We start from the raw sequence: 22,914 nt of genomic DNA, 5'->3' as shown, positions 1-22,914 counted from the left end.
CTGGAGAGCATGCGCAGGAAGCGATGTTAAAAAGTTCATGAAGAGGAAGGAGTCTTACTTCATCCTGAAGACCCTTGAAGAGCCCGGCCCACCCTCACCAGGAGGCACTGCGCAGGCGCAAAGAAGACGGACATGGAGGAGGGGGGCAAGAGGGGAATTTCTCGGAACTAATTGTAATATTCCCTCCTTGTCTTCAGAATCCTAATGCATATGTAACATTTCAAACAATAAAAGGAGCTGGTTTTTTTGGCTCCCGGCGCGCACGTTTGTGGCGGAGGGATCCCACGTGTGCCTGACGTCATAATAAACATACTACTTTATAACTCTTAGTGAGTTGTAGAGTTTGATTCCACGCCTCAGCAAGTACTTCAAAATAAGGTACTTTTTTCTTTATTAGAAGAGATACCAGTGTCACAAGCAAAATATCTTGGAGAACAGACCTAGGCCTCTTCTGGTGAATGAATAATATCCACTGATGGAGGCAAAGGCAATGCTTAGCATCCAGCTTCTTTATGCCAGGAGCAGATTTCAAATCGGGCAGATTGACTTGGGTCTGACTAAATCAGAAAACAGTGTATAGAAAGCAAGTGTTAATAGAAGTACCTTGATGAGAAAAAAGTGTGGGTATTGATGCTAAAGGAGCTGTCACATGGCTGCAAATGGTTTCCTGCTGTAGGTTTCCCTAGAAGTGATGCTCCCCCTCTTCCTACTCCTATTCATGTACAAAAGAGGTGCAGGACAGTACTTACTGATGGACGCTCTGCCTCAATCATGTTTTCAGCTTCCCTAGAAGAAAGCATAAAGTAAATAAATGAGGAAAGAGACTGTTCCCGACCTTGCTTGTTTCTGTAGCTGGTTTATAAGCAGCCCCTTGAACTTGCCAAACAGCCAGTGGTGTGGGCTTGCTTCCAGGCATTACAGCTGCTGGCTCTAGTTGTAGCTTTTTCCCAGTTGATGCTGAGCATCCCAAGTACCACTTCCAGGAGGACTGCTGCCTGGCTCACTCCTCTAAAGAGCCTCGATAACACTGAACTTTGACAACTGGGAGTAAAACAGAAGCTGTTTGGCCTAACAGAGTGACACTGGCTGCAATTTGCTGAGCTCTAAGAAACTAGTTGAAGAGCAGGGTGGAAAAGAAATAACTACCTACTTCTGTGTTTAATTCATGACTGAAATTAGATCTATCTGGCCAAAACTTCAGACAGTGGCATATAGCAATAAAATGAAACAGATTGATTTTCATTATTAAAAATGGCTAATGATATGTTTACAAAGGATATCCTGCAAGCAGTGAGCTTCTCCAAAGACAATTCAAAGCAGACCCTTGCTTTGGGAAGCTCAGGGAAATGAGTTTGCAGCTTGGAGTTTCTAGAGAGGTCAAGAAAATTAAAAGCAGGGCGTAGCAAACTGGGAGCATGACTATAGTAGATTAGTGAGCTCACCTCCACCTTTATGTCTGATAAGTGGAACTGTAACTTACTCTGACAGATTTCTTTTCTCTGAGAAGACCCTCAGGATGAATTCTCCCTCCTGGTGGGGTTCGTATGTTGACGGGATGACGACATACTCGCTGGGAGGTAACCGGAAGCGCTCAGAGATTTCTCTCATGTTTATATAGGTCTTACTTCTAGCTTTGGAGGCATTGTAGAGGAAAAAATCCTTTTGCAAGTGGTGCTTAGTACCATGCATCTGCAGAACAAATTAATCAATTTGTCTTCAGCGAAGTCTCACACATTCTCCAGGTGGCTTGTCATGCGGGCAGTACGTGGTTGGGACAGAAAACACAAATGAAGCAGCAGCTTAGCAAGCAGGGAGCTGATGAGGGATGCTAGCTGGGAACAGACTGTCACCTTTGAGTTGCTACTTAAGGGTCTAGCTGGCTTCTGAGGGTTACTCCAGGGCCCACCTGCAGACTGTTCCGCTGGGTAGGCACTTCTATCTGACTGACTTGTTGGATGTTAAGTCGTGTGTAACCAAAGTTCAGCTACTTTCCTTGGAGCGTGGCATGGCAAGGAACGGTATATACAAAGTCCTACATGCAGTGTGGTGAGGTGAAGGTGCTTTCGGTGGGAACGTGTCCTTGCCTGGGGAAAACACGAATTCTGTATCTGCTAAAGAAACCCATTAATCAAATGTTGTATTGGTTAAAATATGAACACTAAGTCAAGAATTGTGCGCTAAGAAGACTTGCAGGCTGTTTTCTGCAGAAATAACCACCTGTAAAGTAGTCAGCAAAGACAACCTTCAGGCTGTCATCTTCATATTTTCCAGGTAACATAGCCTTTGGGTGAGCTTGTTTGCAAAACTTGTGATGCCAATGATTCAGCTACTGGCAGGCTCAGAAAAACTTAACCTGTGTACTTTGAATATGTTTTCTTCAATGGCTGAAAATACCATTGATTTTTCCAGACAAATTCTAAGACTATAGAGAAAAAACTGTTCCTGCAGGATATAGGCCATTGGCATTATTTGCAGGAGGAAATGGAAGTGGTTTAGGGTGGTTCTGCATGGAGTGCAAAGGCAAAGTGCTGGCTGATGCTGCGTCCTGCAGCCCCGGCTCACTGGCCGACCGTGCAAGCTGGGCCAGGTCTCATACAGAATAGGAAGAGGTACAAGTCTCACACAGAAGAGGAAAAGGTACAAGTGAAAATGGGGTGTGGGTGAGAAGGAACTAAAAATTACTTGGGAAATGTTACTAATAAACACTCAAAACAGAAAGGTTAGCAGTTTCACTTCTGTGTTACATCCCTGAAAACAAACTTGACTGGACAGTTTCCTGCTGACTTACAGACAGGCACAACAGTAACACTAGCTGTGAGTATACACCAAGGTGTCAATCTGCCTCCGTTCTGCTCATACCTCTTTGGGCACCTTAGGGAGAAACAGAGAGAAGAATCAGTCAGAGCTGCTAGGTGAGTCCACTTGTTTATAGGTCATACAGAAGGGCATTCACATAGATTTCTGGGTTCACAGCCAGTAATTAAAATGCCCCAAGTTAGAAAAATATTCTAAGCAATTTCTCTCTTCCTTTCTAGATTTCTTGGGTTCTACATGAGATCCACTAAGATCTGAATTAAATGTGTGTGTGCAAGGGACTGTGTAAATTGACTTCAGGAAGTCAATAGCAGGGATAGAGGTTAATCACTACGCATGGGTCCTGGATGACTGTTTCTTTCTTTTACTCCATTCTGACAATTAAATATTTAATTTCAGCAAAGATGAAAGGGAGACTGAAGAGTATATGTGGAAGAATGCTAAAATCTGGCATTGAGACACTATACAAGTGTAAAAAATGTATTATTTATAGATGGGGTAAAACCTGAGGTTACTATGGTCTGAATTGTTACAAAACCTTGAATTTCCTTCTTCTGTTCCAGATTTCCCCTGAGTTCCTTGCAAAGTAAAAATTGAAATTCATGTAATTAGGCTAAATTATTCAGTGACTCTCTTGGTAAATGCATACTGTCAGGATTTGTGACCATGGTGCAAAGGACAAAGTCTAGAGCTGGTACCTCATAGATGGCAAAGCCAATGGTGTACAGGTTGGCTCCCAGCTTGCGTTCTTTCCTCCTATTTTTCTGCATCAGTGCGACGAGGAAACTGCAGACAACCTCTTCATCCTCAGGATCATCATCTTCCTCCAGGAGTTTCAGGCGATACTGGGGATTGGTCCAAAATGTATCTGTGAAATCCCACCAACAACCCAAAGCGAACATGTAAAGCTTCAGTTTTCTAATGATACTCATGATCAAAGAGAACTTTTAAGTTCCCTGCCCATGGATCCCAAGGGAAAGGTTGAAATTGGCTAATATGTGTATATATATTTTTTGCTGTATTATGGGTTTTACGTAGTTCTAAGAAAACTGCACAACACAGGAGGAAAATGAAGAACTGTCATCTGACAAACTTCCAAAGCACCTAAAACTATCAGAAAGTGGATTTCCCAAGTGAAATCTGTTAGAGTGAAGATCATCTCTTTTATCTTGGGGCAGTGAAGCATCTGAGCAGTGACTTTTCCTTGCCAGGCCTACCTTTTGGGCTTACAAGGTGCTGTCACAGTCATAGTGACAGAAGATTTCCAGCTATAAAATCGTGTGCCTTGTCCACTGAGGAAGCAAGGCTTTTCCTATGGCCAAGCATGGATCAGGCTGTGGTATGACTTTGCTTGTGGGATCTAATACAGTCCCCATCAAAGAGGCCGTATCTTTCAAGACCCATCGCTCACCTGGGTAATTGCGGCAACCTCCAGCTGAGCAGCCTCTCACCCAGCGCCCTTCATTGACTGACACAGTCCAGGTTTGGAGTTTATCAGCTTCCAGAGTATCAGGTGTGAGGTTACAGATCTCGAGTTTTGTAAAGTGCCTCATGAAATCTTCAAATGATATCCTGGGGGAATTGAGGGGAAACTGAACCCAAATGGATATACATGGTGGGCGGTTGTCCAAAAGATCCTGGTGAGATGGAGGATGGTGACCAACGATACTGCCACTATTAGAGCAAGTTTGCAGTGGGAGCACCATGATTTCCTAATGCCTGCTGGTTGGTCAATTAACACAGCAGGTATAGCTCCAAAGTGGGGGAAACTGGACTGAGAGGATGGTACATAGGAAGGGTGGTGGAAAGCTTGTGGAATTGTAGCATAATTAGAAGGACTGTGCTGGTGGCACTCAATAAACCCTGGTGGGAGGAGGAGGGGATCACAGAGCAGGGGAATATGAAAGGAAACAGGGATTACTGCAATGACTTTAGAAGATTTAAGTAGTACAGTGTGATTAATTTTTGCTATGGTTGCATATCTCCTAGAGAAGCACAGGTTTTTGACTGATATTCTCACCAGAACTCCCCATCCTCCACGATCTTGTGCTGCAGGCGGATTTTCTCTGTTTCATTAATGAAATTCCATTCTTCTGACCTTCAAAAGAGCAAACAAGATAGATTACGATTTGCAATACAGTTTTCATTAAAATTTCTACTCTTTACGGTAGGCCTCATACAGTGGAAAGGCAAGAGTCATCTTGCTACATCTATATAATTTTTCCTTTGTGAGCCTTGCAACCATTTATTCTCAATGCTACCTTCTTCCTCACATACCCAAATAAAAAAGCATTTACCCTACCTCTCTCTGTCTTCCCTTCAGACTTCCTTCTAGCAGCTCTCAAAATCTGCTGAACTCTCTTTATTTTATTTAGCTTGAAGAAAAAATGTGTTTACAGACTCTCACTGCTGGAGTAGCTATGGAAATTCCTTTTAGTAAAGCCTAATGAGAAGCTTTATCCAGACTTGCTCATGTACTGACATCTTGCTTCATCCAGTTCTTTAATGGCTTAAAAGATTTTTCTATGGTCACATCTTGTTTTGAAAATGCATGTTGCTGAACTTGCTAGACAGTAAAATCTAATTGACTGTGCTATCGGGCTGGGGTCTCTTCATTTCTATTGATTAAAGCCCCTCTTAAAATTTTTTTTTTTAGGTATTCTTTGCTTATTACAGATTCAGCTAAGCACTCACCTGTGATCAAGTTCAAAGTGCATGTGTCGTGTCATGTGTCAAAATTACAGCAAAGACAATTCAGACATGTCATCATTAAATGTTTGGTTCATGCACAAGCTGCATGAAGGCAAATTAAAGCTGCAATTGTTTCAAATCACTTGAAGCTCAATTTTACTCACTTGTCACTCCAAGGTCCGTTCCATTCCACCTGCCCCCAAGGGTTTCTCAGCCTTACCAGACGTATTTTTTCCCCTTTAAATGTTGTCTAATTGAAAAAGAATGCAACAAGAATAGACTGAGAGTAGATTAAAAAGGAAACATTCTGTCTGTCAAATAGCTGATACCAGCTCCTCCAGTGATGGTGCTTTCCTGGGCCATGCCCAGCCTGACCCACTTGGGGGAGTACAGGAAGGCTGTAAAACCAGGAGGTGGTCAGCTGTGGCAACCTTTGCCCAAGCAGTTGAATATCTGTTTCCCCAGAAAGTCAAAACCTGGACCAGTTTATTTCTCCACAAGGCTTTCCTTTATTTAAATACAAATTTTGTTTCCTTAGCTCATAATTTCTTTGACTTCCTCCATCCTCATAGCTCTGCTTGACATGCGTTGTGCTAGGCCAGTGCAGACCACAGCTCCCCACAGCTGGAGGAACAGGGCTGTACATACCTCTTCCACAGCCGTGACAGAGTAGGCATGACCTTTGACGAGCCCGCAAGACATCCGGGTTTCATACTGCATTGGCACTATGGTCTGTTAGACACACAATAAAAACTTGTAAGAGTCATGCAAAGCTCAGCTGGCTCCTCTAAGGCAGGTATTGCCACCCAGGGCTTTTGGAGGGAGGATGACACTGTTCAGGTGTCAGAGTTTCTTGTTTTGTTCTCTTCTTTGTGTTTGCCAAGGTGACCAAGCTTAATGTCTGCAGAATTAATGTTGTTGGCTAGAAAGGAGTGAAGCATGAACTAAAAAAGTGAAAAGCTAATAATATCAATTGGAAAAGACATTTTGTGATTTACTTTTTCCCTTTGTGTATGTTACTGCTTTTTGCACTTGCAACATGCCAGTGTATAGGATGCTTAATCAAAATAATTAGATTTTCTATTAGTAGGACTGTTCAGCCCTTTCTGGGATAGTATGTTCTTGTATGGCTCAATAAGGTTATTACATGTTAACTAGAAACATCAGAGCAGATCAGCACCTAAAAGAATGCTTTAATCTTTACACGTAGCTGTTATCTTACCACAATGGAATTAAAACACCTGATTTAATACACTCTTCCTACTAACTTACACAATTAAAAAAAAAAAAAAAAATCCTGTGGAAATGTACATTTTATTCCGTAATCATTAAAATCCTCATGATTGAAATTTTTTCCAACTGACGTTCAGAAAGGGCATAACTTTCTTCAGTAATATGTTGCTCAGGTGTAAATACATATACTGTCTTGGTAAGCAACTGTTAGTGTGTCTTACAGATTTTTATTTGCAAATCTCAGACTGCTGTTTGTCTGGGAGATTGAGAGCAAAAGGGCAGGTGCACGCAGCCTACTGTACTTGCAGGAGAGATCACCGAGAATGGTGGGAAGGGAAGGCTTTGCTACGTGCAGTGTGGACCATGTGCAAAACTTCCCCCCCTCCATTATGTCTGTCACTGAGAGGTGACCGCAAGGCCCTGCCAGTAACTCTGCCATCCCTTCCTGACGCATCTGAGGGCATGAAAAAGGCAGGGATAGAAACAGAGAATTAGTAAGGTCACACAGATACATTCTCAGCTTGCACAGGGAGGATCTCATCCAAATATTTCCTGGCTGTCGCAATTATTTTCCATTATTTCCCCTCTGCTTCTGTTTCTCTTTTTTTTTTTTTTCTTGCTCCTGTTTTCATACTTTTTATGCCTATAACCTCATATCTATATCCTTTTTTCTTTATTTCTGTTTGGTTTGTTGCCATCATTACATGCCAGAACCTCATTTTCTCCTTTCTGTTTAAGAATATTATTTTCTGCTGGTGCCCTGGGGCACTTTTCTGAAGTGCTTCTGAAGCCTGCACTACCTGCCTCTTTTCATGAAGAGTCATGATTTTTTTTTCTGGTGATGACTCAGAAATGTGTAATAACTGGCAGCAACTACAGAAAGAGTTTGGCAACCTTCCTACAGCAGACAGTCACTGGGGAGGAAATTCCCTCCAAAACATGGGTGATTTGGGCAGCCATGCTTGCAAAATAAGACAGTCATACTAGGCTTTCTTGAAGAATTACACAATTTCAGTCTTTTAGGAAGACTAAATATGGGTGTCAAAAAGGAAAAATCATCTATTTCTGCTGTAAATGCAGAAGACAGTTTGCACAACCAAAATTTTTAGATTATGTAATTGTGAAGGTTTTTGTTCTGTTTTGGTTTTCTCTGTAAATCGAGATGCAAGTTCATTTCCATTGTCATGGAAATGCAGGTCCCTATAGGGCAAGGTATGACAGCTGCCTGACAGAGAGAAGGAGAAGGTAATGAGTCCTTCCACAGATTTGAAAGCTTTTAAGTTTACCAATATGGGATTTTTTTCTTAAATAGTTTTAACATACCTCCCTTTATTTTGCTAGACACTTAGGTATGCTGGAGTTACTTTGTATTTCATCACATATGTAAAACTCAACATGTTTTTCCTTTTCCTTGTTAGGCATTTTAAATGAGGAGCTTAATGGCAGTAATCTAAAAGAAATATCCTGAGTGCAGCCTCCCCTCCATTTGTGGGCAGAGCTCTATAGCACTCTGTCTCAAAATAAGTTCACCGAGTGCTTGTGTGCCTGGAGTGTGAGCTGTGCAGAGCTTCTTTTTTTTTTTTTCCTTTTTTTTTTTTTTTTTTTTTTCATTTCACATCCCCCACACAGTCAGGGATCTTGTTCAATTCAAGTATTTTAATTTTCTTGTTCTCTGCAACCTTTGCAAGTGAGGGACTTGAAAAAATCCACTGATCATTCCTGTTCTGGAAATTATAAGCCTGTGCCACAAGCCAACAACCGTTTGCATCAGCAAAGCCCTCTAGTGTTTGAAAGTGCTGAAGTCTTTTAATACATATGTCAAATAGCATCCATAAGAACATGTCTTTAATGTTGGGATAGTTCAATGAAGCCAAATAAGGATTTAAAAGCAGAGATCATATGTTTCTCTAACTGTCTGTAAATAAAAGCACTGTGAAGTCAACTGCTTCTGGAGACATACGAACCCAGGCTGGCCTCTCATCTGTCCCCTGGTAGTCTACAGTGGAGTGAGTCATCTGTGCGTTTTCTAGATTCTTCACCATCCGAGCGATCAGTTCCCCAATGTCACTTCGAGGAGCTGATCCATAGGAAAAGCCTAGGTTATCCTGGTACAGAGAATGGGAGAAAAGTGTCATGCACAAAGATAAGGCAGGGAGCGAGAAGAGAAATGATACAGGAAAGGTGAGTGGTAAAAGATAGCCTAGACAACTTCTCTTCTCCCTCATTATCTCCATGCTTATCTACAGTGGTTGATAACACTGGTTGTTCTCCTGTCTCTACTGCAATTGATACTCCACAATGGTTATTTAAACTATTTTTTTACTTTTACCACAATAAATGAAAACAATCTAAGGCTATGCTGGCAGCCAAAGGGTGAATTTCCTAAGTGTTTGAAGGCTTAACATCTTTGACGTGAAGACTTGTGTCTTCACAGAGTTGCAGCACCCCCATACTAATCTCATTTTACTGGGTGAGGGCACTGAGGGTGGGAGGTGCTGCTTTTGCTGGTTGCACCCCTTCTTTCCACCTCCATGTTCTGCTTCTGTTTGTTTCCCTTTTGGCACTTGCTCTTTGCTAATGAGTGCTGTCTAGAGGAGATCACTCCAGCTCCTAGAAATGGATGTTTGCTATGTGGACTAAATGAAGCAGTTCCAGAAGGTGACATATGTTTGGTTACAGATGGAAAGATCCCTCTCCTCTGTCATTTCTTATGGCTCATCTGCAAAGTTCATATGGACTCACATCAATGGAGCTGGCCATGAGGGATCCTCTGTCAATGGCATGTTTCATGATTTTATATATATCTTTAGGGGCATCTTTTATCTCATAGAACTCTGTGACTCCTCCGGTGAAGTCCTCCATGGCTTCGGTGGTGTTGCCTCCTTTCAAAGCTTCATATGACCCATGGAGTCTTGAAGAGAGAAAAGAAAGAGATTTCTGTTTACACAGCTAAAGATAACTACCTATATATTTATATCTATCTTGTGTGTGTATCCTAGAATGGTTTAGACCTTAAAGACCCATCTAGTCCCAACCCTCCTGCCACGGGCAGGGACACCTTCCACTAGCCCAGGTTGCCCAAAGCCCCGTCCAGCCTAGCCTGGAACCCTTCCAGGGAGGGGGCAGCCACAGCTTCTCTGGGCAACCTGTGCCAGGGCCTCACCACCCTCACAGGGAAGAATTTCTTCCTTGTAATATCTAATCTAAACCTACCCTCTTTCAGCTTAAAACCTTTACCCCTCATCCTATCCCTATACCCCCTGATCAAGAGTCCCTCCCCAGCTTTCCTGTAGCCCCTTTAGGCACTGGGAGGCCGGAGGCTTCTCTTCTCCAGGCTGAACACCCCCAACTCTCTCAGCCTGTCCTCACAGGGGGGTGCTCCAGCCCCTGATCATCTTTGTGGCCTCCCCTGGACCTGCTTGGGCAGGTCTGTGTCCTTCTTGTGTTGGGGGCCCCAGAGCTGGACACAGGTCTGCAGGGGGCGGTCTCACACGAGTGGAGCAGAGGGGGAGAATCCCCTTCCTTGACCTGCTGCCTACACTTCTCTTGATGCAGCCCGAGATGTGGTTGGCTTTCTGGGCTGCAAGCACAGGTTTCTGGCTCATAGTCAGTTTTAAAGTATCAATAAAGTATAATAAAGTATATTAAAGTATAAATATAGATATGTAAACACACGTACTAAAAAATCCCACAAACCATTTGTTTGGTAACCCACAAGTTAAATGTGCCACCTGCAACACACACACAAAAAGATATGTCGAGAATCAAATGTAGACCTCTAAATGAGTAGTAAAAGCCCCCATAAAATACATTTTACCCCATCCCCAATTCTGAGGCATGAGAATCTATGGGAAAAGGCTCTGGTAAGTTCAGAGTCTCTCTACGTGCTCATTTTAAGTCCTGTACACAGCGATTTAACCACCTCCCCAGCCAAAGCCTTGGCGGGGAGCCTGGCACCATCTGGCAAGTTGTTTTACTTTGCGTAGGCCTTTTCCAGGAGGGCACTCCAGAACTCGTTGCGCTGGGAGGACTTGGTAAAGACCAGCTGGTTGTTGTACGTGGGTAAGCAGTCATCGATGATGACATCCACCCAGTCTCCATAGCGCCAGAACTGAATAAAGACAAACAGAAAAAAACCCTGGGTTGACTTGGTGCATGGAGGGGGAGCCTGGCTGAAAAGCCAGGCTGAGAGAGGGGAAATGTGGAAATTAACTGCTTCGTAATGTGGCAAAAGGTGATGGCCGTTCGGAGGGAGGCAGCCATGCTGAATTTCTCTGGGCAACGTGTGCGGGACAGTGAGAGGTCCATTAGGAGAGCCAAGGGGAATGTGGAAAGCAGTCAGTCTTTTCTGAATAAGTGGTTCTTCAGTAACTTGTTTTTGACAGACCAGCTGCTTGTGGGCCTAAAAATAGAAGCTCTTGCCAACTGCCCACGTGTCTGTGCTGGCTGTAACACTGCATCTGAGCAGCAAGGCAGGACCAGGCACCTGCTGCCATCCCTTTCGTGCAGGGGACAGAGATCTGCAAATGCTTCCTTGGTGGGTTAAGGCTCCCTAGCTGCCTCTATAGGCTGGCCCTTCTTGTGACTGCCCTGTTGGACGAGTTTGGGGTGAGGCAATTCAATCCCTCTTCCTTCCTTGCTGTCACTCACATTGCCAAAGGGTGGAGAAGTGAGAGGGAAGAGTGTGCTGAGAGCCAAGTTCTCTCAGGAAAATACAGTTACGTCTGCTTCCTGCTAGATGAAGGGACTCACCTGGAAGTGAAAGATGCCAGCATAATTTTGTATAAAGGACTGGTCATGAGGTATGACTCTACAGAGTAGCTTTTTATTCAGTGTCAGGCAGGCAATGGCAGCCAGGAACCAGCAGTCACCTGCAAACGAGGAGAAGCAGCAGAGAAAATGAAGGGACATAGCAACTAGAATCAAAGGGAAAACCTGAGATACCGCAAAGTGGGATGTTAATTCTCAGTAGAGCATGCCACTGTCTTTCAGGAGAGGGCTCTTCTCCATGTGTTCTGCAGTACTTTAGCACTTAATTTATTTGTGCTCCGGAAATGTTCATTGGCATCATTCATGGCTAGGTACATGCCTGTTAAATAGAAGATATTCCCTGTAATTTAGAAAAAACTTAAAATCTGATGAGCACTGTTGCTTATGTTAAGATTTCCCTGTCCCATGCAAATGCCTATCTGACTTCCCACATCAGTTTTCCTTCCAAGCTTAGGACGGAGACCAGTTGAGAGATAACTCTGTGGCAGGTGGAGCTCTGTACAGGTGAGGTTCAGTCTCTCATTTTTGCTTTTCTGCTTTCAGAATAACCCACTGTCCCAATCATCATTCTGTGGGGCCTCTTTCCTTCTTCATTTCTCTGACATGTTTTCTGCTTTTTGAATCTGTGTCTGCACTGTTGTAAACACCGTCTCCTTTAGCACTTTTCAGTTCTTCCTTCAGACTCTTGCACAAGTTTGCTGCCTCTGTGGGATCTCTGGAAAGGTGACTTTCTCCCATAGTACTTCTTTGTTCAGGAAAGGATGCCTCAACCCTTAATTAAGACCTCATAGCTGCTACTGTAAGAGAGGTTATCGGGTAAGCTTGCCTGAACAGTGTGAATTGGTGAGGTGAGAGAATTATACAAGGTAGTGAAAACTAAACCTGGTTGCAGGGAGTTGTGAAAGAAATTTATGAAACTGGCGTATATATTTTGGAAAGCCAACTCTATACATATAGTGGTACATTCTAAGTTACTTATTTCCCCTTAGAAAAGATGTGGAGTCCACTGTGACCAGTATTTTTCTAAATCATCCAATGGTTGGCAGTGGTCAGAAAAGTAAATAATGATATGAGTAGTTGGGGAAGGAATGGAAACCAAAAGAGAGAACGTACTGTGCATGCAAATTCATTTGTGTCCACACCTTGACAGCTGTGAAGTTCTGGTCATCTCAAAAAGAAAGTTTTAAATAAATATAAAAAATTTTAAAATAAAGGTAAAAAAAAAAAAAAGTACTGGGAAGGTGATGAGGACAGTTATAAGCACAGAACATCACTTAAACAAAAAGATTAACACACATTAGGATGTATTAGCATAGGAAAAAGATCACAGGAGAAGTTATAAACCCATGAAAAACATGGGAGACCTGAGTGGGGAATGACTTTACAAAGTAGTGCAGGTGAGTGCCGCATGGATGACTGTTGCAGAGGCATCATTTGTACCTAAGTAGCAGCTCTATATATCAAAGTATCTTTGAGCATCTGAGCTTAAGGTCTTCAATATAGAGGTTGTCCTTGAGTACAAGGCACACTTAACTGCAGGCCTTCAGAAGCTCCTGTGTGGAAATAACAGGACTAAATACCTGAAAAAATACAACAGTAGCCGATTAGGTTTTTCTCTCAATCAGATAACTCCTTCTCTTTATCTCTTATTCTTGTCTTAACTAGTTTTGTCCCTACTCAGAGCCTGAAACACAAGCCAAATGGTGGTTTGTAACACACTCTTGATATTAGTTCATGTAAAACAAAAGCATCATTTGCTTAAAGTTCTTTCCTAATTACTACTAGGCAGGTATCAACAATTTACTATAGAGAGAAGGAATCAGCAGATGTGTAGTGGTATACTGAGACAGGGGATTTCAAATATCACCTTGAAAGCAAAAGAAAATCAAGTGAGAGCTAAACTATGATGCAGACTTCAAAAAGTGCAGAATTGGAGTAAGAATTTCATACCTAATTCTCCTTGGCAGATATCTGTTCTGTTGGCTCCACCGATAATAAACCGTGGATTCTCACATATTTCCTACAAAATATAAACAGATGGATGAGCAGGAGAAGCATGCATTATGATGTCTGTTTGCCGCAGAAATAACAGCTGGTTTAGGACAATGTTTTCCTGTAGGATAGTTTGTGGATATCAAAATCTCTTGCAGAGTTTTCAGCTGCAGAGTTTTGCTATGAAAATGTTCTGGAATCTGGATGTTCCAGGCTTCAGATAGAGTTTGCTCCATGTATCTACAAGGTTTAATAGCCAGCCTGGGGGGGTGCCTCTGTATGGGGGGCAAACACATTAAAATAAGAAGAACAGAGAAAATATTCTTCTACACAATAATGAAAAAAAAAACCCAAAACAGAACACTGGAGGAGATGGGAGAGCGGGTAGGTGGAAGGAGCATCATTTTAAATTCTTTAAAAATGACTGCAGGTTTAAGGTCTCCGATTTGCAGTATCTAATATGCTGGGGCACTAATAGGATTGAAGAATGCATTTCATCAGGAATGAACTCCAGTAATACTCCTCCTTAAAATATGTTTAATTCTCAGGAATAATCAGTTGCTGGTTAAGAGATTTTATTCTTTTCCTTATGTTGCAGTATTTAATCGCCAGTGCTGCATTCAGAAATGTATACAGATATCATCTGTCTCTGAGGACAGGAAGGTCTTCTTTTGTCCTGCACTTAGGACAATGTACTGGTTTGTCAGTATTTATATTGGTACAGAATGGGCACAAGATACTGTACAGGCATAAATAATTAAGGAATTGCTGTAAGGAGGGAAGGAGCATGTAGGAACTACCAGAGAATGAGGTGGGACTATCGCAGGGCTACACAGAACCTTTTCTGTATGGGACAAAGACCTGCAAGGTATAGGAAAGCCAAGGGAAGGAGTAGGAACAACCTGTCCTACAGAGAAAAAGAAGTCCCCGCTTCATCCCATCTCTCATATTTATTAGTATGGGGAAGAAAAAAACAACAACATTTGGACCCATCTCTTGTGAGGGTAAGGAAAGAAAAATATTGCAATCTGAGGACCACTTCTGTGCACAGCTGCAAATGGGGAAGAACATAAAGTATAGTCCAAGAACCCAATCTACTGGAAGATGACAGGGCTGGAGTGGGAAGGAGAAAGAACAACTGACAACTGCTTGTGTGGCAGTGCAGGCAGCTGATGCTACCTCCAGGGTCTAAAGATTTTTCCCATGGTCACCAGAGTAGCCCTGGATTTTCCCAGACTCATGTTTCAGGTCTGGTAGTTTCACTTGGCTTGAACCCGTTTTTTTGCTCCTTCACAGTAATCAACAGAGTTGCTTTGATGTAAATATTTGGATTAGTCATACAGCCAGATAGGGAGACCAGCTTCCGGCTCCCCCCCCAGTCACCTTATTCTCCTGGAGGGAGAGAATGGAGGGGTTGTCCTGTTATTTTGGGCCTTGGTCAGCTGTTCCGGAGTCCAGTTCTGTGAAAGCAGCTGTTTGAGATGCCTTCATTCTTTTCTCCACCCACTTGCTTTGTTGAAAATATTCACCCTCACATTGCTGTGGTGCTCTCCTGAAAACTAGCTGTGAAATGCCAGGTTTCTGAATCGCATTTTTTCAACCTCTATTGCTGTATTTTAGCTTGATCCTGCTCCCATTGAAGTAACAAATGCTCTGAAATCCGGCATGCTGTGTTTTAGATGAAAGTGGTTAGATGCTGCCTAAGTGTTTCCAGATACCAAATGTACAGCAATGATTGTTCCTTAGAGGGATTTATTGCATCTAGGGCTTGTTTGCTTTGAAGGATGGGTTGGTAGAGGAATGCAAAGGAGGGAATCGTACAATTGTCCTATGGACTGATTTAGCTATGACAGAAATGCTTTTCTTGGGTTTCTTTATGGTGTCCAGATGCACTTAGTATACTGTGGATATGTTTTTAATATTGTATTGCTCTAGTTCATCTCCAGCTGTGCTAGCTGTGCTGAGTGCAGCCAAAGTTACAGGAAAAGATTTCAAGGTCTTCCAAGGCTGATGAAAGTACTCAGTCAGCAGAGCAAGACAACCTGGTGTTCAAGGTGGCAGGTTTGTCCTTCCAGTCTTCCTGGCTCAGCAAGGGATTGCTCTTCATCTCTTAGGTCAAGTTATCATTGAGAATCCCAATAGGCTGCACTTCACTGATGCAATGATTCATCTAGAAAGAGTCTCCTCTGAGCTGAGTGCCTCAGACTGCCTTGGTACTATGCAACGCACCTTTGTGTTCACTGGGTTGATTCAGTTCACACTGTAGTTTCTTTACAAAGAGTCAAAGTTACAGCAAGGGAGGCAGAGAATCCTAGGAAGAACCTATTAGTAATGCATGCTGCTTTCTGGTCAGAGGGTACTTCTGGGGAAGTACCTTCAGTTGGGAGGGCACACTGGAAAATACAAAGGTAGCATGCAACTAAAAAAGGCATTTGACCTTTGTTATATTTTCATTAGCTTTTCTGCTGTGTCAGGAAAAATCCTCCAGTAAACTTACACTGTTGCAGCAAAAGGCATTCATTCCTTTAAAAATAAACTGTGGTATTCTAAGTAAATTCCCTAAACTGATCCTATCAAGTAGAGGAAGCATCTTCTTTGGCCTGCCCAAGACAATTCGTAACCTCATGCTTCTCCTTTGGCCTCTCACTATCTAGACCATGCTATTAAATAGCTGTGCTTCAGACTTCAAGGCAGAGCTTGATGTCATCAGACACCAAGCTGGTTTTAGAGGTTCAGAGTTGGATTATACTCATCTGAAAGTCCTGCCTTGGTGGCATTAAATGCCATCTTTGCTTTGCGGTACTGGCTGCAGAGGCACATGTTTTGTGATTACTAAATTCAAACAGCTTCACACCTGTGCAGCAGATGAACTGACTGATTCATTTTTATTCTAAACAAAATCCACTAGTCTGCTGACTTGATTTTATTTGTGTTTGTTATGAAAAGAAAGTTCCTCCTGCTGATTTTCTTGGCTATGGAGAGGATTATCATAGGGAAGCCATTGAAACTGGCAGTTGGGGCTGTGACATCCTGGCTGTCAGCAAAAGACTGACAATGGTACGTTTGAAAGCACAGTGTCATGACAGAGACTTCATATTCATGTCCTAGTGTCATTAGATCCAAACAGGACTGCAGTAGGACCTCTCAGTACTCTGCATTATGTTATAATACAGGCTTTTTCTCAGTTCTCAAAGATTGGTGACCTCATCCCTGCTCTCAGGTTAGAGAAGCTCTGGGAGGCAGTATAGGTGTGGGAGGCTGAGGCCATTAAGAAAGCCGAACATAGCCCCTCACTGAGCTGGATAGAATCTGGTGCAGGTGAGAATGGTTCTTTGGGCTTCTCTTACCTTCTGTGGGTGAGCAAATGATTTAATATTATGCGTTAACTGAGGGGGATTTTATTTCTTCTCTACGTACCTAAACCATGCTCATGCATACTCTGAACAGAAACACTGGATGGATCCTGCAGTCTTTGCTCAGGGAAACTTTCAGGGCTGTCACTTGGCTTTCTCCCAAATTGAGTATTAGGAGGTCTGCTCTGTGCAGAGCATGGCATGGCATGGCAGTCACTAGCTGGGTAGAATTACAGGGGCCTTCTCGCTGGCCCCATGCCAAGGCTCAGAGCTGCCCTGCGTGGCAGCCGTCCTGTTGGTAAGGCACAAGACCAGTTTTCGTGCCCTTGCAGCAGCAGAGGCCGGTCATTTTGGGAGGTGGTGGAGGAGGACTTGACCTCTGGGTAGCTCTGACTGCAAAGAGAAGAGCCTGTAGGGCCAGACTCGTGAGAGAAAGGGGTAGCTCTGGGGATGGGATGCTGGACACCTCTCCCCACTTCAGTAACTAATTGCAGGAGCCCAAGAAAAAGGTCAAGTCACAGCACGGCCATTGCCAGGAGAAGCAGAGAGAGCCCAGGTCCCGGCAGCCAGAGTTGCCCAACGTTGGGCAAAATGGGCACCTCAGCTCAGAACCGGGGGTCGTGGGAGTGTCATCCATGCAGCTGGCTTGCCGTGGGGTCCTGAGTTCAAAAGCAGACTCATAGCCTTTCCATACATCAGCACAGCATGCTGAGAGCTAGAGCGAAGCAGCACTGTTCAGATGAGGAATGGCACCATCACCGGTGCTCGGCTATCGTGTTGCTAACTGGCAAATCTTAGATTAACTTTGTGATTCCTCAAATAATACTTGGAGCTTCTGGAAAAACTTGCATTCAACAGTCCCATGTGGATTCATGTCATCACAAATAATGCCATTTAAGGCTAGCATTAATCTTTCATGTATATTGTATTCTCATACATTAATCTCGTGTAGCAGGGGGGATACCTTGGGAACAAATTGATTAGGTGGCATGACTAAGGTGACTCAGGACGCCAGAGGCAGCCAGGAACAGGTTGCCTATTTCCCAGCTCTCTCTTTTAAATGAGATCTTAGAGCATTGATCACTTGTTTATTTGCTATTTCCAGGGGTATATGGCATGTAAAATATGCTATAGAAATCAGGGAAAGTATCTAGGGTGAAGCCAGTGTTAGGATATTCTCTCAGGACTTCTCAACTGTCTGTATTTTGTCTTCTTTTAGAATACATTGTCAAGTTTGATTCAATTCAAGTTTGACCTGAATTTCAAAGTGATTAAAAATTACCATTTTATAAGACTACAATTTATAAGCTAGTTACCTTCTTTGTCAAAAAACATGCCACTGCAATTTAAGAACAGAAGATGTCCATATCTCTACAGACTATTACAAAACATGGCCTGTGCAGCTGAACCTTTACATCTGCTGCTTCAATGATTGCTTTGATCTGTTAGCAAAATACTCTTTAGTGCAGTATTACTACTTTGTATTAATTTGACTTTATGATGTTCTATTAACATGTGTGTTGTGGCTATCTGTGTATCTAACAAGTCCTCTTACCAGTGTTAAATAACCTACAGTTTCAAAACCCAGTGAAGCAAAGTCCTGCGATCAATCTGAGATCGGCATGAATAGATACAGGTCTTTTGCATTAGCCCCCAAGAGAAGTCTCACTTTGCTTTTGTGGCGTGGGTGATGAGGTAGGGGACACGTCATAAAAGAAGAAAAGGTTGCATGTGAGTCTCCCCTCTTTGGGGACCTGCTGGGTACAGCAGTAACCCGAATTACACGGTTTGTTTTAGAACAAACCTATTTCAAGAATAGGCACAGGCATCTTTACTAATCGGGCCCGGTGTGTCCCCGTCAGGACAGCCACCTCTGCCGGGGTCCATGATCCCAGAGCATGCCAGTACTCAGGCAGCACAGGCTGCAGCTCTCTGCATCTCTTGCCTCTGCTCTGTCTGCAGCTGGCACCACAGATCCATCAGGTGACTGAATGCTTGCATCAGAAGAACACAAATAGCTTTCATTTTGGTGTTTAGGTTGTATTTTGAGTCTTATACATCCTCAGTTTATTGTTGCTACATTAATAAAGAGTATGGAGCTTCCGAACTTATTTGTTACTGTGTGGCTTAAAGAAGTATCTTTGGGATAGAGACCCTTAAGTCTGAACTCTGCCAAAAACAAGGGCTTGATCTGTGCATGTTCAGTTTTATTAGACAAGTTTGAGGTTACATTTTTACTTTTTTTAATGTTTTGATGCTTTCTTTTATGCACACTTGCAGTCCGTCTGCCCCAGGGTGCTGGCACCCATCCACTGTACTGCTATCTCACTTTCCTCTCTGTAGAAATAGGGGAAATCCCATCCCTTTAAGATGACTGACTTGTGGCTGCGTTTAACTCATTCACATGCATTTCCAGGGACTGATGCAGCCCTGGTGATGATGAAGGAATGACAGAGCACGTATGCACAGGGCACGGCAGATGGGGGACTCATGTTGCTCACATTGTTGTTTTGACAGCAGCATGTGGCCTTCCTCTGCCCCTGTAACAGTCACCCATGAGAGCTCCTGGTCTCACCATTTAGTTACGTTCCTGTGGTTAGGAACCACTGACTTTGCCACTGAAGCAGAGATTTGGGTGTTGGGGAATATGGAAAATCTAGAAGAGGTGGCCAAAAACTGCCAGAGAGAGAGATGAGGAAGCTCCTCAGAACCACGTCCTCGCTGCCGGACGGGGGCCGGCGGGGGCCAGGGCAGTGTCCTGGGGGCTGCCTCACTGGAGGGGAGCAGCTGCTCAGCAGGAATGACAGGGGAAGAGGGTAACTCCTCCTGTGGTAGGACGGGGAATCAGTTGGGAATAGAGGAATTTGTCTTCTGCCTGTGAGAGAGACTCAGAAAGAAGGGGAAAGAAGAGGAAGGCTGGGTGGGGAATACCCACAAGGTAGGAAAAAGAAATGGGATTAGTAAGCAGGAGTGAGTCCTCACAGTGATTACAACACCCACATTCATGGTAAGTGGATAATATGCTAAACAACCTTTGTAAGTCTGCTAAGCAATGTTGGGAACAAACAACTGAATAAAAGCATGTTTCAGACCATAACCTGCCCTTTTATTTTCACGGATTAGGAAAACAGCAGACTACTAAAGTGAAGCTGTAAGTGAAATAAGGTAGCGTTTAAAAATTAAGCCTCAGCAAACCCAGTAACTTGTTGCAGAATTAAAAGAATTTTTCCTTGGTAGTTTCAGACAAGCAAATCCCTAGCAAATCAAGCAAGAAGAAAACTAAATTCCGTATTTATTTTTCTACATATTTCATTCCACTTTTTTTTTTGTTTGTTTGTTTCATTTTGGTTGATTGTATTTTAGCCATTATATACACATTCTCTGAACTTCCACAGCTCTCACTAGTTATCTTCCAGGAGAGCTCTAAGGAAATACATTTCCAGCTTATTCCCTCCGCCTCACCTGACACACACTTTCTGCAAAAATACAAGCTCAGGGTGAATACTTCAATTTACAGAAAGTAAAAGGCACTCAGCAAACATGTTACTTACACGTGGTCTTTTCCATTCGAACTTGATGGGGATTTTCTGGCTATAGAAGAGGGAGGACTCATTTGGTGGGAAATCAGGATCTTCATAGAGAATGTTTTTCTCCAGGCACTTCTTGTGAAGCTCTTCATAGGTCTTCTCCTTTACTCTGATGATGGGCTGGTTGCGACTTATAATGGCAGAATAAATCCCCCCTGTGCCCCCACCCGCACCTTCGGTTGTAGTGCTAATAGTAGCGTTGGGAACTGACCCAGCAGCTGTCTGCTGAGCCACAGCTGCATTTATGGCGGACGGCATGGGATTCAGGCTTAAAGCAAATGTTGAAAGAAAGCAAAATCTTGCAAAGTGGCAGGAAATTTGAGAAAAGAGGAAGTTGCTGTGTAAACCGCGTTTTCTATCCGTTGAGACTCCTAGTCAAATTTGCAAGCAACAGAATTCCATGTGGTTGAACACGTTGTGCATCCTCTCAAAGGGCAGTATTTTGTCATAAGAAATAGGAATTTATTCCTTGAGGTGGAACAAGATGATCTGTTGGCTAACTCCCGTGCCCGAGTTGTAGCATCTACAGCATGTGCGTATGGCTGCCCTGTGCATATGAGCATCCAGAAGTGACAAGCTTTAACCCACAAAATCTAAAAATAACTACAGGCAAAGAGTGAGAGAGAGGGAAAGTGAGAAGGAGGGGTTATTGAGATGGTGTCAGCCTTCTGCGCAGCTTGAGCCAAGTCCAGGCATGCTCCTGGGACAGGCTCTGTGCACAGGCTGACTCCTGGTGAAAGCAGCTCATCTCTTCCTTAAGTAGAGAGACCAGTGAAACTGGAAGCTAAACTCCTGCTGCTTTGGGAATGTGCTTATGTAGTGCTGCCAGCCAATAAACTAGTCCTGACACTCCTGAAGGAACTGTTGTGCTCAACTTGTTTATACCCTTTGCTGCAGAAAAGATAGAGATTGTTACTAGTAGAGAGGATTATTTGAAGACACAAGACACACTCCTAATGGTGAAAAAAGTAATAAATTGATGCTACTGAGGTCAGCTCAACACCTGCCAGCTAGGTTTGGCTGCTCTAGACAGCAGCTTGCCAGCACGAAGATTCACCTGGTGATAGCTACCTCTCATGTAAAAGGTACCTTTTCATATACGGATAAAAAAGTTTATAAGGGGCCCAGTGTGGAAACTGGGATTTTCTCTCTGTGTTAGGATGTAGTTTTATAGCAGACATCTAACTCTGCACATTTATTTTGTCACACAACTGTGGGATAAGGGACAAATTCACAGTCTCTGTGAAATAAAATCTAAACATGTTGCTCTTCTCTATAACCCAGTTCTTTAAAAGGTGACATTGTTTTGTGTCAAGAAAAGCCCCCTAACACCTTGATTTTTCTGTGATTGGGAAATCTTAAATTACATAATGACATCAGTGTTATTTTTGCCTAATGACACTAGCCTCTGGACTCTGGCTCATATACACATTGCTGACCTTCTGCCCTAGCACTATGGTGTTCTCCAAAGCACTGATTCTTTTTTCTTTCTCAGCCATTTGTTTGTTCTACACATTTCATACAAACAGTACAACGGACAATCTCTACAGGTCATTAAAAAAATTCCACTGAGAACTTTTAAAAAAGGTAATATAGTTGGCAAGCTTGACTAACCTCTAGGAGTGTTAATCCTCAGTCTTCTAATGGTGGCCTAAATCCTTTTCTTTTTATCATGAACACAAGCCTTCTTGCACCAACAAGGCAATCGGAAAGGACAGATTCAAGTGTTTGTGGAAATAGGAATGCAATTGCTTCAGGGTGGGTTGTCTAGATGCAGAATTGATGACTTCCTTGTTACATTTAGATGCAAGGATTGCAGGTCTCATATTTGACAATACTTTGCAGGACAGCTTGGCAGAGCCATCTGTCACTCTTTCCAGGATATTTCAAGAGCAATGCAAGTAGTGAGATGCAAGGGCCTCTCACTGCACACCTTCAGCAAAAGTGCTCATATTGGACCCTGTGCATATGTTCTTTCATATTCTCTATTCCTGCCCAATACAAAAATTAATCTATTACATCTTGTACACAGAGTTTTGTTTTGGGAAGAATGTCAGTAGTACAGGTCTGATATTTACCGAACTCCCTGTGGGCTGCTGGGGAGGACCAAGTGAAGCATGAGATGTGTTTTTCTTTTATCTTGGGATGATCAGCAAGTGTCAGGGTATGACCTATTGCTATAGCTAACAGTCTAGCTATTGCCTGCATAGGGAATGTCAGGTGGGCACGTACTTCTCATAAGGCCATGCTGCTGTTTAGGAATGTTCAGGAGCATTTCATGGTTATACTTCAAAAAACAGTTTCTCCTTTTCTTATTTTCTATTGGACAGAATATAGTTTTGCTATGTAGGTCTTTTTTGTGACAAACGGCAGTTGCTAGTAACTAAAGACAAATGCTGTCTTTAAAGAAATACAATTTACCATAGAGAAGATGTGCTAACCGCTACAAACAACAAAATAAACCCTTAATTAGG

At 43.0% G+C, this 22,914-nt stretch overlaps 1 protein-coding gene across 4 annotated transcripts in view; it reads right to left on the bottom strand.

Annotated features, from left to right (window-relative positions):
• Positions 1 to 21,038, bottom strand: part of CAPN3 (calpain 3) — a 31,309-nt gene extending 10,271 nt beyond the window's left edge. For 3 of the 4 annotated variants that reach the window (XM_074909092.1, XM_074909093.1, XM_074909094.1), the window contains exons 1-14: positions 20,405 to 21,038; positions 13,459 to 13,528; positions 11,491 to 11,609; positions 10,716 to 10,849; positions 9,481 to 9,649; positions 8,703 to 8,843; positions 6,154 to 6,237; positions 5,670 to 5,755; positions 4,835 to 4,912; positions 4,226 to 4,386; positions 3,513 to 3,682; positions 2,860 to 2,871; positions 1,481 to 1,689; positions 750 to 786 (exon numbers count right to left, since the gene is read on the bottom strand). In XM_074909092.1, the coding sequence (XP_074765193.1) occupies positions 750 to 786; positions 1,481 to 1,689; positions 2,860 to 2,871; positions 3,513 to 3,682; positions 4,226 to 4,386; positions 4,835 to 4,912; positions 5,670 to 5,755; positions 6,154 to 6,237; positions 8,703 to 8,843; positions 9,481 to 9,649; positions 10,716 to 10,849; positions 11,491 to 11,609; positions 13,459 to 13,528; positions 20,405 to 20,698 (1,764 nt within the window). In that variant the 5' untranslated portion in view covers positions 20,699 to 21,038. The remainder of the gene's footprint in view (positions 1 to 749; positions 787 to 1,480; positions 1,690 to 2,859; positions 2,872 to 3,512; positions 3,683 to 4,225; positions 4,387 to 4,834; positions 4,913 to 5,669; positions 5,756 to 6,153; positions 6,238 to 8,702; positions 8,844 to 9,480; positions 9,650 to 10,715; positions 10,850 to 11,490; positions 11,610 to 13,458; positions 13,529 to 20,404) is intronic. The other variant, XM_074909095.1, reaches the window with a different exon arrangement.
• Between the last annotated feature and the right edge of the window lie 1,876 nt (positions 21,039 to 22,914).

Source organism: Athene noctua, chromosome 6 (genome assembly GCF_965140245.1).
Source record: "Athene noctua chromosome 6, bAthNoc1.hap1.1, whole genome shotgun sequence".
NCBI lineage: Eukaryota > Metazoa > Chordata > Aves > Strigiformes > Strigidae > Athene > Athene noctua.
Note: the sequence above shows the minus strand (reverse complement) of the source record. Positions and strands in the feature narration are given on the sequence as shown.